This window comes from Glycine max, chromosome 10 (genome assembly GCF_000004515.6).
Source record: "Glycine max cultivar Williams 82 chromosome 10, Glycine_max_v4.0, whole genome shotgun sequence".
Taxonomy (NCBI): domain Eukaryota; kingdom Viridiplantae; phylum Streptophyta; class Magnoliopsida; order Fabales; family Fabaceae; genus Glycine; species Glycine max.
Genome location: NC_038246.2, coordinates 42,756,350 through 42,768,398, shown reverse-complemented (window position 1 = coordinate 42,768,398; position 12,049 = coordinate 42,756,350). Strand labels below are relative to the sequence as shown.

The window sequence follows — 12,049 nt, the reverse complement described above, 5'->3', positions numbered from 1 at the left end:
TTAAGCAATTAAGTTTAGTTTAATATATAAATTAATTACACCTTAAAAAAACCAAAACAGGAAAGTGAATGCCTTTTTATATGATATTATTTTATGAATAAAGAACAGAAAATATTTATCTGACACTTGAAACTATAAGGAGTTAAAAAAGATTTGGCTTTTTAATAATTTTGTAATCTACTCTAGTGCAGTATGCTCACGGTAGTCTCATATATCATACAGTCATCATCTGTTTACCATGGTGGCAAATTTGTTCAGCTTTCCCACCCTAGAATCAGTCTTCTTTATATGGTCTTACAGCAAATCCATAACTTTGTTGCATTTATATTATGTTCAGTCCTGGTAATCTTGTGTACGATCTCATGATTGATGCCAATATTGCATTGACATCAATGACATTAGAATTTTTCCATCTTATAATCACTTTTTACCTCTAGATTTGGGTGACCCGTTATATAAAATTGAATTCTTTTTCTTCTCACTGCCTGATGGTTTTTTAAACTTCAGTGTGACTTCTTTTTTTGATATTTCTTACTCTTGACTGCTGTTTTGTTTCCGGAATTGAATGGAGAACAAAGTCATGCACTTTGTGGTGGTGTTAATTTTGAATGAGGTAGCTTTCAGTTTTCACCACTCTGTCAGTGATATCACCACTATCAGTGAATCTTGTTTTTGTGGCAGTAAATTTTTATACAAATAATTACATATCCTACTACCAAGAAATGGAAAGATTTTCCTGTGTATATCATTTGTCGATGAAATGAACATAGGTCAAGTCACTAGTTAGATACAAAAAAATTATTACTAATCCAGTTCAAGCCTTATTGCTGTGCTTGTTTGAAAATTCCTTGTTGGTATATTATCTGATTATTTCAAACTCAATGTGTATTGTTGTGGTAGAGAACCCTTGAGATAAACACCGAGTACCAGAAGTTATCTTCACTTAGAGCTCTACAAGCAACTCGGCAAGAAGAGTTTCTCCGGAAGGATCTAAAGGCAAGATTGAATCAATATCATGAAGGTAAAAGAAAACCATGCCCCAACATGGAAGTGCTAGCCTATGGCTGTGAATTGACACCTTCTATCCCGACATACATATAATTAAGAAAAATATATAAAATTTCGAAATTTAATTAAATAAATTTTATTCAAATTACTTAAACAAATTCACGTGGATAAAAAAGTCACATTCGTTTGACTGTTATCAAATAAAATTTATTAAAAACATCTCCAGCTCAAAATAAAGCTGTCCAAGTTTACAAAATAAAGTTAAACGGTAAGATAAAATAAAGTAAAATACATGTTTGGAGCATTATGTAATTAAAATAAAAACTCATGCCCCAATGTTACATCCTATTATATCACTATATCTCAGCGTCCTTTAGCGTGAGATTCTTTAAAGTCATCCACCTAGTCATCTACTCCCACAAACACAAGGTTCGGGATCATCACAGAATCCAAACACAAACAACACGCAGGTAGGGAGTGAGTTATCATATTTCTAAATAAAATATAAATAAACAAAGACATAAGCAAAATATATTATAAAAATATTTATAACATAGCTCAATTTAATATAATCCATGTCATTTCATCACTTTATCATTTAAAATTCATTTTTCAATCACCAATCACATTACACACGAATCACACACTCAAGTCAAGACATAACAACACTTGTCAATTTCATAATAAATAATTCACAGGTGTTATGCAACAACTATACTAAGACTCAAGCTCATATGCAATGTGATACCATGTCAGTGAAAAATTACACTAGGGCGCTTAGAAGTACATAACAAGACACATCACACAATGTGTATGTCAGATCACTCTCATTAAGTAAAATCATAAAGTGACCAGTCAGAGTTACTTTGTTTCGCAAGAATGCTTCAATCATATGAGATTAACACAAGCTTAAAGGAGCACACAAATCGAGTGTATTTACCCTCAAGGCCTAGATTCCGAAGAATCCGTTAGAGTCTCACCTTCCTGATTTAGGTCCAATCCCTAAAACAACTTCTACACGTAGACACTACTCATGAATTATATAATACCCATGACCTCACACTTGTTTTCAAACACATTTGACACAATTTAACACTTCAGGTTTCTAACTTGGAACCCTACACTTTCCTTTTAACACTTCGCGCATAAATAATTTTCTCAAGGTAAATACCAGTTGGATTATTGTCTAATTCATAACTCACAACGCAAGTATTGTTACATCAAGTATTAACCACACACTTACTCACAATTATATCCCATGCCCACAATTTAACATCTCATAATGTTACAATCTATCATCACATGTTTACGTGTATCTTACAAATTAACACATGTTCAACTTTACATTTAAACTCAATCTCAATAACAATGTTATAATCTTAAAGCAACATATTATCTCACAATTCATCATATATTCAATTTATCACTTACACACAATTTCAATCACAATTTCATGATCCCAATATAACAATTTATCACACTAATATAGTAAATATTGTCCAAAACACAAACAAATTATACAAAAATGTTTCTCACAACATGAGGAGTAAAATCCTTCAAACAATTTCACATAATCATATCAAAATCAAAGTAATCAAAATCATATGCCAAAACACGAAAACACCAAGAGCACTCAATTTTATCAACCAATTCGCATAAGGATATCAATTAGTCTGTCAAACACAACAATCTTGTTTATAATCATACAGGAAGAATTACAATACAATAAAGATCTCAAAATAAACTCCAATTTGATCATCTAAGGATCCCTACACATGTTCATTCTAACCCCAATTGCGATAAACTCATCCCTGACCTCTAAGCGGGTTCACTTGTGTAGTTCGACAGTCATAGCAACGTCTCTAGCGGTTCCTTAAGATTCCTCAAGTTTTTCTTGAGGTTGTTTTGCTATGGTTTCCAAGTGTTAAAAAGAAGGACAAGGGATTGGAGCATTCATTTCAGTGTCTCCGTGCGAGGGATATTTATGAGGGATATTTCTCTCACCGCAGACACTATTTCATAAATCCCAATGATGGCAATGTGTGAAAATAAGTTTCAAACTTGGTGTAAAATTTTGGCAATGATCCAACGGTTAACGAGTCTGGGATCGTAGTTTTATTGGAACAGGTTTGGATGTTTGTGGGAAAAAGAAAGCTCCGTGCGAGGGATATTTTTCTCACCACACACATTATCTAGCAAATCCCAACGGTGCATATGTGCTAAAATGAGTTTCAAACCTGGTGTTCAAATTTCACGATGATCCAACGATTAATGAGTATAAAATGATAGTTTTACTAAAACAAATTTTGAGTGTATGCGGAAAAAAAAAAGAGTTTGGAGAGAAGGAGAAGGGAAAACGAATTTGAAATGAAAAAAGAGCGTATAGTAAATGTAAAATCTGACCTAATATGTCTTTATTTATAACTAGGTACTCTCAACCTATTATTTACTCTATTTTTATTTTATTTTATAAAAAGAAACTCAATTTTACTCCCTATCAAATGAATAAATAAAATATATTTTTTTATTTTCTAAGAACATATATTTATTTTATTATCTTTAAATAATTATTTTAATTAATAAAACTATTTCTTCTTATTTATTTAATCACAAAAATTTTATTATTTTCCTAAAATTTTATTTATTTTTAAATAAAATCTTTTTAATTTATTTTACGAAAAATGAGGTGTGTGTTCCAACATTTACTGATGGAGAAGAAGCAATCAGTAGTAGATCCCACGATGCTATTGAGTATTGAGTATAAGTATGATGGGGAACGAACCCTGCGTTCATCAAGTGGGAGAAGTCAAGGAAGAGAGGTAAAGGCAGCTCAGTGCTAACTTCGTTCTTAAACCTATTCCATCCTCATTCACTTGAGTGAGAATCAAATACCCTCGCCACACGGTAAAAAATTGTGTATAAAGGTTATATGTTTCCGGTCCCTATTCATAACATTCATTTTCATTTTGATTCCTATACAAAAAAGCTTTTTAAACTAGTCTCTTTACATGCAATTGATTTTAATACTGTCTCCTGCTGTGGATTGTTTTAAGATCATGAGAATTGCATGCCCAAGTGATTATGGTGTATAGGGAATAAGTTGAAAAGGAACTGTTTATTTATAGAGAACAAATAGCCTTTTGCATGACACAATTTCAACAAACAGAAAATAACAGCTAATGAGAACTGAACTGAAAACAATTGTTGGACTAAATTGAAAATTCCTTAATATTTAGGGATTAAATTGAAAAATAAATAGAGATTAAACATGTGCGTAAAACATTTTTTGTATAGGTAAACGTCCGCACCAGTTCATGATTTGAATATATTCAGAAAAAAATTTGAGCTCCGTCTTTTGCTAAAAATATTACACCCACTGTTTTCTAATTTTATCGACTTCTAAACAAAAATAATCATTTCACAGATTGCTCGCTAGAACTTTTAAGTTACAACCAGCTAAGCTATAAATTGATTCTAATTCTGGTTATATTACACGTAACGAGGATACAGCGATCTTTGTGAATACCATATCATCACAACTGGCTAAATCATGGACTGTGACCCAAAACCATTACTAGTAGTACAGCACGTCATGTTTCTTCATATCATACTAATACAAAATTGGTATAAACTTCAGCCTTGTATTCTATTGAATATGGAAGGCAAAAGAAGACTGACGACAAGCTTGCATATGCTGATTAGCATAGCACCCCCTTGTCCAGACTGTCATGCGAGCAGTAATATCCGGCAATCACTCTTAAGGGCTTATTTATTTGTTCCACAAGTGTCGCCTGCAGCACGATACAAGGTAACCATTTTCATAATTCTTTAGGTCTTGTTTCTTGTGCTGTTAGGTCCTACTTCTTGCGGGGTTTATGTTTAACTTTCACAATTCTTCTAGCAGATTTGTCACCTCCACCTGTGCCCAATGAGAAACTCCCTCCTAGACTGCCAGAAGCCTGAAAAGGAGAAGGGTTCAGTGGAGCAATATTCTGTTGACTACCAAACTGGAAAGGACTGCCTCCTGATGGAGTCGATGCTCCAAATAAAAAATTTGATTGAACTGGGGCAGGTTGCTGACTGTATACAGCAGTCGCAGGTGGAGTTGCTAGACCTGTATCCTCAGCCATACTGTCCTCCATACTCATCTCACCATTATTAACAGGAGCTGAACCGAATGCGAAGGCAGGATTAGGACTTCCAAAAGCAGGCTGCGTGGAGGTAGAGGCTGCTGCCGGAGTGAATGAGAATTGAGGAGTTGATGCACTGGAGGTTGATAAAAACATCGAGGGTGAACTGGCAGAAGTAACAGAAACAGTGGATGTTCCTCCGAAGGAAAACCCAGATGACGATGATGAAGTAAATGTAGAACCAAATGGAGACTTGCTGGGCTGCCAACTAGATCCAAATAAAGTAGAACTTGGGCCACTATTGGAGCTCACAGAGTTGACAGCTGAAGAGGAAGCAGACGTGTCAAGTCCAAAAGATGTGCCAGAATTGAAAACATTTGTGGCAGGACTCGAAGAAGGAAACATCGAACTCCCAGAAGGAAAAGCTGCACTTGCTGTAGGGCTGGACGAAGGAAATGAAGACCTGCTCGAAGAAAAAGGTGGGTTCCCGGTCAACCCAAATGATGAGGATGATGCAGATGAACCAAATGAGACTGACTGGGTCTGAGTAGAAGTTGCAAACCCACTGGTAAATGAAGTCTGGGCACCAAGCACAGAACCACTGCTAGCACCAAAGGCAGAACTCTGAGACTGGCTATTTACAGTTGTCATTGCTGAAGAGCTGAAGCCAAAAATACCACTGCTAGCACCAAATGCAGTGCTGCTAAGACCACTGATTCCTGCATCCTGTCTGCTTTTAGTTTCTGGTGGTTCTGAACCAGAAGATGACACAGGTAAACCTGCTGATTGGACAGGAGAGGATCCAAATTTAAAAAAGGAAATTGCTGACGATGAGGATGCCACCACTGGGGTAGAGAAACAACTATTACTAGATGCAATTGTGGCAGGTGAGATAGTTGCCATGCTAGTAGAATTTCCAGTGGCACTAATGCCACTGCTTGTGGCAGCAGATGATGAACTAGATATATTCTGACTGGTAAAATTATTTGATACAGGAGGTGGAAAAGAAGAAAATGAAGTGCTTGAAAGAAGAGACCCGTTATTTTGATTCGAATTGTGGCCAAAATTGAATATACTCTTGGATGATGTCAACAATGTTGATGCAGCAGATGTAATAGCTAGTTCTGATGCCCTAACAGAAGATCCAGTATCTTTATTAGTTTCAGTATTGCCATTATCAGATTCACGAACTTTTGGCATAGAACCAGTCACACCAGCAACAGTAGTAGAGCTGCATGTGAAGGGAACACACTTAGCACACGAATCAATGTAACAGTTTACTGAACATAAAATATACAATGCTAAATATTTATATTCAATTTCACTTGTACAATGCACAAAAAGGGAGCAAAAAATGTAATTATGACACATCACAGAGAAAGCAAACAAGAATATTCTCTTGGTTTAAGGCTGGAAAGGGGAATGAATTGTGATGTGATGCAAGCAAGTTAAGGAGAATAAGGATCTAATGTAAAGGGGTGTGGTTTACATAAGGGGTACATGTACTAGTTTTCTATCTTCTAGGTCAGCCTTGGGCCTTAGAGTTTCCTCCAAGGCTGGGAGCAATAGCTCTTCCTGTATTTCTGTCCCAGCTTTCATTATACTGTCTTGTCATCATATTATAATTCACAGTATATTGGCTAGAATATTATTTCAAGGAAAACCAAAGAAATTCAGTATATTGGCTAGAATATTTACTCATCAAATAGAAAGTCATTCCCACAGTCAAAACAAAAGGTGTTATCAGCTATCACTGATGTTTAAAGAATTGTGTTGAGGTTTATCAAAACTGTGGGGATGACTTTCTAGGGATTGCATAAAGAAACAACAATATTTGCTCATCATGTTGGTGAAGAAAAATGAATAAAAGTAAACAAAATGCAGAATGGACAAAGACAACCTAGATGTGTAAAGCATTGTGTTGAGGTTTTTCAAAACCACAATAAATTATATAGACTAACCTAATTGAACTTCCCAGCTTTGAGTCAAAAGAAGCACCAAATTTCAGAAAAGGGGATTCACCAACAACTGATGATGCAGCAGTAAATGGCGTTGATGGAACCTTGTTAACATTTTTGTTGGAGCCAAAGTCCACCAATGGAGCATCAGCAACAGGCTCCTTTGATGAAACAACTTTTTCCAATCCAAATATTGGACCAGATTTGGTTATGTCCTTTGATGGAGCACCAGGAGCCATAAACTCTGTCAACGAAATCACTTTATCCCCAAAAGTAAAGGAAGGTTTAACAATTGATCCATTTGGTGAAGCAGGCTTGTCAAAACCAAAACTTGTTTGTGTAGCTGCTGTAAATGGCTTGAAGGTTGGATCAAGGATAGATGATGTCATAGAGGTAGATGCATCAACTTTCTCACCAACCCTAGACTCATCGGCAGTCCCAACATGAGCCTCACCATCTACTATAGAACTTTTAGGTGGCATTATTACAGATAATGCCGATGGATTCTCCAGTGCAATTGCTTCAATACCAGAAGTAGTTTTCCCCATCACAGCAGTGGAGCTTGTCATTTCTTTCTCAACAGGAGAAAAAGAAGAGACAGCTCTATTTAGATAAGCATCATCATCCAGATCCAGACAATCCTTTTATAAGAGGAGACAAGAAACAAATTAAATACAACTATTTCAATAAGATCAAAGAAACAAATTGCTGTAAATGAAGCAACAGATTGCTGTAAGCAAGAAGCTTACAAGGATAGTAATGTGGTTATTTTCGCTTTGCTTAGTTTGGTAATGTAAAACATTCCACATACCCAAATATTAAAAATAACATTTAAAATCATGACAACTACAGAAACCAGTTAAATGGATAGCTATAAAAAATCCCATACCTCATGTGCACTCATATGGAATGCCCTCTTCTTTGGTGGAGGGTCAGAAACAGATTTTATCACAAAAGAATCCCCAGATTTTGCACTATACAAGACTTGATTCCTTGGGTGTGTAGCATCCACAGCTGTTACAAGTGGAATTAATCCAGTGGAAGGAGCAACAAGCTTCAATGGACCATTTTCAACTTTATCTCTCTGAGAATTTGACTTCTGATTTTGAGCACTAGCTGAAAAATTTCCAAATGGGCCATCTAATTTATTACCATGTACACCGTCTAGCAATTTTGACGAATCTACCATTTCCATGCTTCTAAGTGCCTGTCCACGTAACATGGAAGGCGACAACTTTGTTGGTGAATTACCATTCACAATTGGTAGCCTTAATTCAGATGATTTTTCTTTTGGAGAAACCAACTTATCAAGTTGATGTAGTATTTTTGAGGCCACTTCACTGGATTTTGAGGGTAAAGAGGGTAAGCTCGAACTAGGTATAATGCCATCCACATTTTCTTTTGCAGACTTCTGCATGGAAGACAAGGGTTGCAGAGCAGCATCCATAACCATTCCGCTCCTAGCAACAGATGAAGAGCTACCAGAAATAGGTGAGCATGAGCCTTTAGAATATAGAATATTAGACTTCTGACGAATTTGCCGAAAAGGACCACCAGATCCTATATCATTATCCAATACTGAACTTCTACGTTTTACAGACTGCAAAAATAAGAAAAACACAACACAATTCTTGTAACATATCTATAATTAACACTGGAAGACAGGACATATAGCTCACAAGTACTTGTACCCCTAGTTTAGATCCTGAACGCACGTCATGATTCAATGCAAACTGACTTGAAGATGATGGCTCACCTTCAACAGCACACCCCCCACCCTGTAAAACACAAACCAAATTAGAAATTTAATCCTAGAAACACTATGATCCAAAATGTCATTCAGGAAAAAAGCAACCTTGAGAGTGGATGTTGGATAAATTCTGGCATATGGTGTTCGAGCCATATTATATATTGCAGATCTGCCACGAGATCTTGAGGTCACAAAACCATTTTCATGAACTGCAGCATGTCTAGTAGCCCTTGGCACAATGGACATAATAGGGGATTTCAGAGGAACGTTTTCACTGTTTACAAGAGTTGGATCCTCCCTGAGTGCAAGAGTTTGCATGCCTAAAATTGAAGAGGATACCTTGGAAGGCCTGCTCCCCATGTAAGACTTTGCAAGCTCCGCAGGTGAAGCAACATCCTCAACAGGAAACTAGGGACATTACAAAGCAATACACGTGAGATAGAGCACAAAGAACAGTAATTCAAACAATATGTAAAGGATGACTATGAAGGCAAGTTCTTGTACACTTGAAGCATGTGGGGTTACAACAAGACCATTTTTAGTTCCATTTTCTAGTGCAGGTGTTTTGGGATATTCCTTTATTCCACTCAGCAACATTGGTTCTGAGGGAACCATTTCTGTCCCCTTTACTTCTTCCTTGACAGGTGCATTGACAGTTCTTGAACGCATAAGTGCTGTCAAATGATCAATCTCAGATCTGTGGAAAAACATACAAAAAAAAACTATCACAAGAGGTATACTATTATCGAAGTAACTCAGAATGGCATGAACTGGTTATGGACGATATGAATAAGTCAAATTGATTGCAACATTAAGTTCATAAAACTTTGAAACTTATGTAAGTGTAAATTTCAAAAAAGCAACTATAGATATATGAAAAGCTGGATTAGAGGCAATGTGATGAGCAGCTTGGTTGTCACACTAATTTGATCTCCCCTAACATCTCCTAGTTTTAGATATTTTAAGTAATTGGCTAATTGCTTAAGCCATTTGATTTCACATATTACTGCAGCCATGGCCCAGCATTCTACTTCTTACTTCTCCATGAAATCAAGTTACCTCCAAGAACACCACAATACCTTGAAGTGGATTGTCTATCAGACAGTGATTCTCCTGCCTAGTCAACATCAAAGTAGCAAATAATTTTAGCATTACCTTGGTCTGCATAAAGAACTTGCTGCATTGTTCAGCACACTTATCTGTTATGTATCCTCCTTGGCACTGGGAGGAGCAATAGGAGGCACACTGGAGAAGGGGTTAAAGCCTAGACTACCAATACCATGTTATGATTTGGGTAATTGTGTGTCTTGAAACAAAACAAACATACATGTGCAAATCTAATATAAACATGAGGTACATATACTATTTCTAACACAAACAAAACATGCCTGGTGAAAGTCTTCTGCTTTAATAGTTTCTCAAGTTCAGTTAATCCACCCCTGTCAGAACAATTAATTTGAGCATCACTTCCGCCAACAGGTCCTTGCTGTGTGCCAGAGGAATTGTTGTTTGTAACCTGTTTCAGAAGTAAGAAAACGACAAAGCAAAATGATGAGAACAGCAAAACTATTTCACCAACCAAAACAGAACATTGCAGCTCCAATGCTCCACAACAGACAGGGAATATGCATACTTACAAAGACGGCATCTTCCAGATGATTGTTCCTCGCTTCCTGTTCCGTCTCTGTGCCCAAAGAACAAAATTGATAAGTGATAAGTAATAATAATAATAATAATCTTTTATTTTTTATCGGCAAATGTTAGTTTTTGTTAGAAAGTTAGTGGGAGGGATTCGAACCACAACCTCTATCCCACTTCTCTTTTTAACCACATGCCAACCTTATAACTCCACAATAACAATCATCTAACTACCGCCTTGTGCTTTAAAAAATGAAGACACTCACGAAAGTTTTTTTTAATCGGCAAATGTTATTTATTAGTATTGTTAGTTCTTGTTAGCGGGGTTTGAACCCGCGACCTTTCTCCCCTTCCCTTATTCCTTCACCACTAGACCAACTTTATATCTCCAGACGAAAGTGACATTAATTGATAAGTAATTAGCATAATGCGGGCAACTGAAGCTTGCACTGAACAATTCCCACGTAATAAACCCTAAAAAACAATGCCAATAACAAGAATAATAATTAAGGCGAAGAAGTGGGAACCTGAAGAAGGTGGTGGAGGAAGGCGCTTGCGGAAAAGCGAGGAGAAGAGAGAGTGAGCGCTGTAAGTGATGAGCCTCTGAGCGGGATCCACCAGCTTCGACAACCAACCATTGTTGTTCTTCCTGCTAGGGTTTCTGAGGGACGTTGGGGGCCGATCGTACGGCGTCGTTTGGATCCTGCTGCGGAAGGGGCGTTTCCGAAACTTCCCTCCTGCTCCCCCTTCGTATCCCTTCTCTTTCTCTTCCGTCGCCATCACACTAACACTGAGGGAGAGTGTATGTGTGTGCGTGTGTGCGTTCGTTCGGTGAATCGGTGCTTCGAAGAGGGAAAGAGAAAATCGAAGGCACTGCGAGTTAGGGTTTTAAGCGTAGAGAGAGTAAAAGAACAAGGGTGTACGCTACAGTACACACTGCACTGCAAGATACTACTATACTTGGTAAGGAAAAATAAAAAAGAAAACAAAAATAACCAGGATTATTTTTTTTTTAACAAAAAAAATCAATAGATTTTTAAGCATAAAAAGAAGAAGAAGAATCAATACATCAATGTATAAATAGAATCAATTCAATTAAAGTTATTCAAGACAAGTAATTAATCTCTTAAAATTAATGTTAAATCGTTAAAGTATTATATAAAGAATTAAATATATTAATATTTTTTATAAAAAAATCAATAAATTTACAAAACATATAAATTCTGATTAAATGACTTTTACACTTTCAAATCCCAGTTATTTTTCTATATAAAGAATCAATATAAATCACATCCATGATGCAATGTCTTGCATTGTTGTCCTATGAATGCTTAGATGGAAAAGTTGAAGTCTCAAAATTCTATTCTAATCATCTCTTGTTATTTGGTTGTTAAAACTTTTCCCAATTTAATTAAAAAATAACTCTTCCCTATCCTTTAAATAGTCAACAAAATACCCATAAGTCTAAAATAGGGTGGAAATAGGTCAGATCGGCATACAAGAATCTACGACTTTACCTGAACTAGCCTGTTTAATTAAAAGGTTAGGCTTAGACTTTTTTAAAA

The 12,049-nt window shown here is 36.2% G+C and overlaps 1 protein-coding gene across 1 annotated transcript; it reads right to left on the bottom strand.

Moving 5' to 3' along the window:
- Positions 1 to 4,447: 4,447 nt before the first annotated feature.
- LOC100815527 (nuclear pore complex protein NUP1) lies at positions 4,448 to 11,434 on the bottom strand. The gene is made up of 9 exons (XM_006589278.4): positions 11,012 to 11,434; positions 10,484 to 10,530; positions 10,235 to 10,362; positions 9,351 to 9,543; positions 8,952 to 9,254; positions 8,788 to 8,874; positions 7,986 to 8,696; positions 7,100 to 7,737; positions 4,448 to 6,369 (listed from the first exon to the last, which is right to left on the bottom strand). The coding sequence occupies exons 1-9, from the start codon at positions 11,262 to 11,264 to the stop codon at positions 4,866 to 4,868; spliced, it is 3,864 nt and encodes a 1,287-aa protein (XP_006589341.2). The 5' UTR covers positions 11,265 to 11,434; the 3' UTR covers positions 4,448 to 4,865.
- Between the last annotated feature and the right edge of the window lie 615 nt (positions 11,435 to 12,049).

What these genes read in the sequence shown, in the direction of transcription:
- LOC100815527 (XM_006589278.4), bottom strand. Translation starts at nt 11,264, where the DNA reads ATGGCGACGGAAGAGAAAGAGAAGGGATACGAAGGGGGAGCAGGAGGG. An exon ending in AAGCAGAAGACTTTCACCAG is followed by an intron (nt 9,544 to 10,234) that starts GCATGTTTTGTT and finishes GTTTTTCCACAG; the next exon opens with ATCTGAGATTGATCATTTGA. An exon ending in TAACCCCACATGCTTCAAGT is followed by an intron (nt 9,255 to 9,350) that starts GTACAAGAACTT and finishes TAATGTCCCTAG; the next exon opens with TTTCCTGTTGAGGATGTTGC.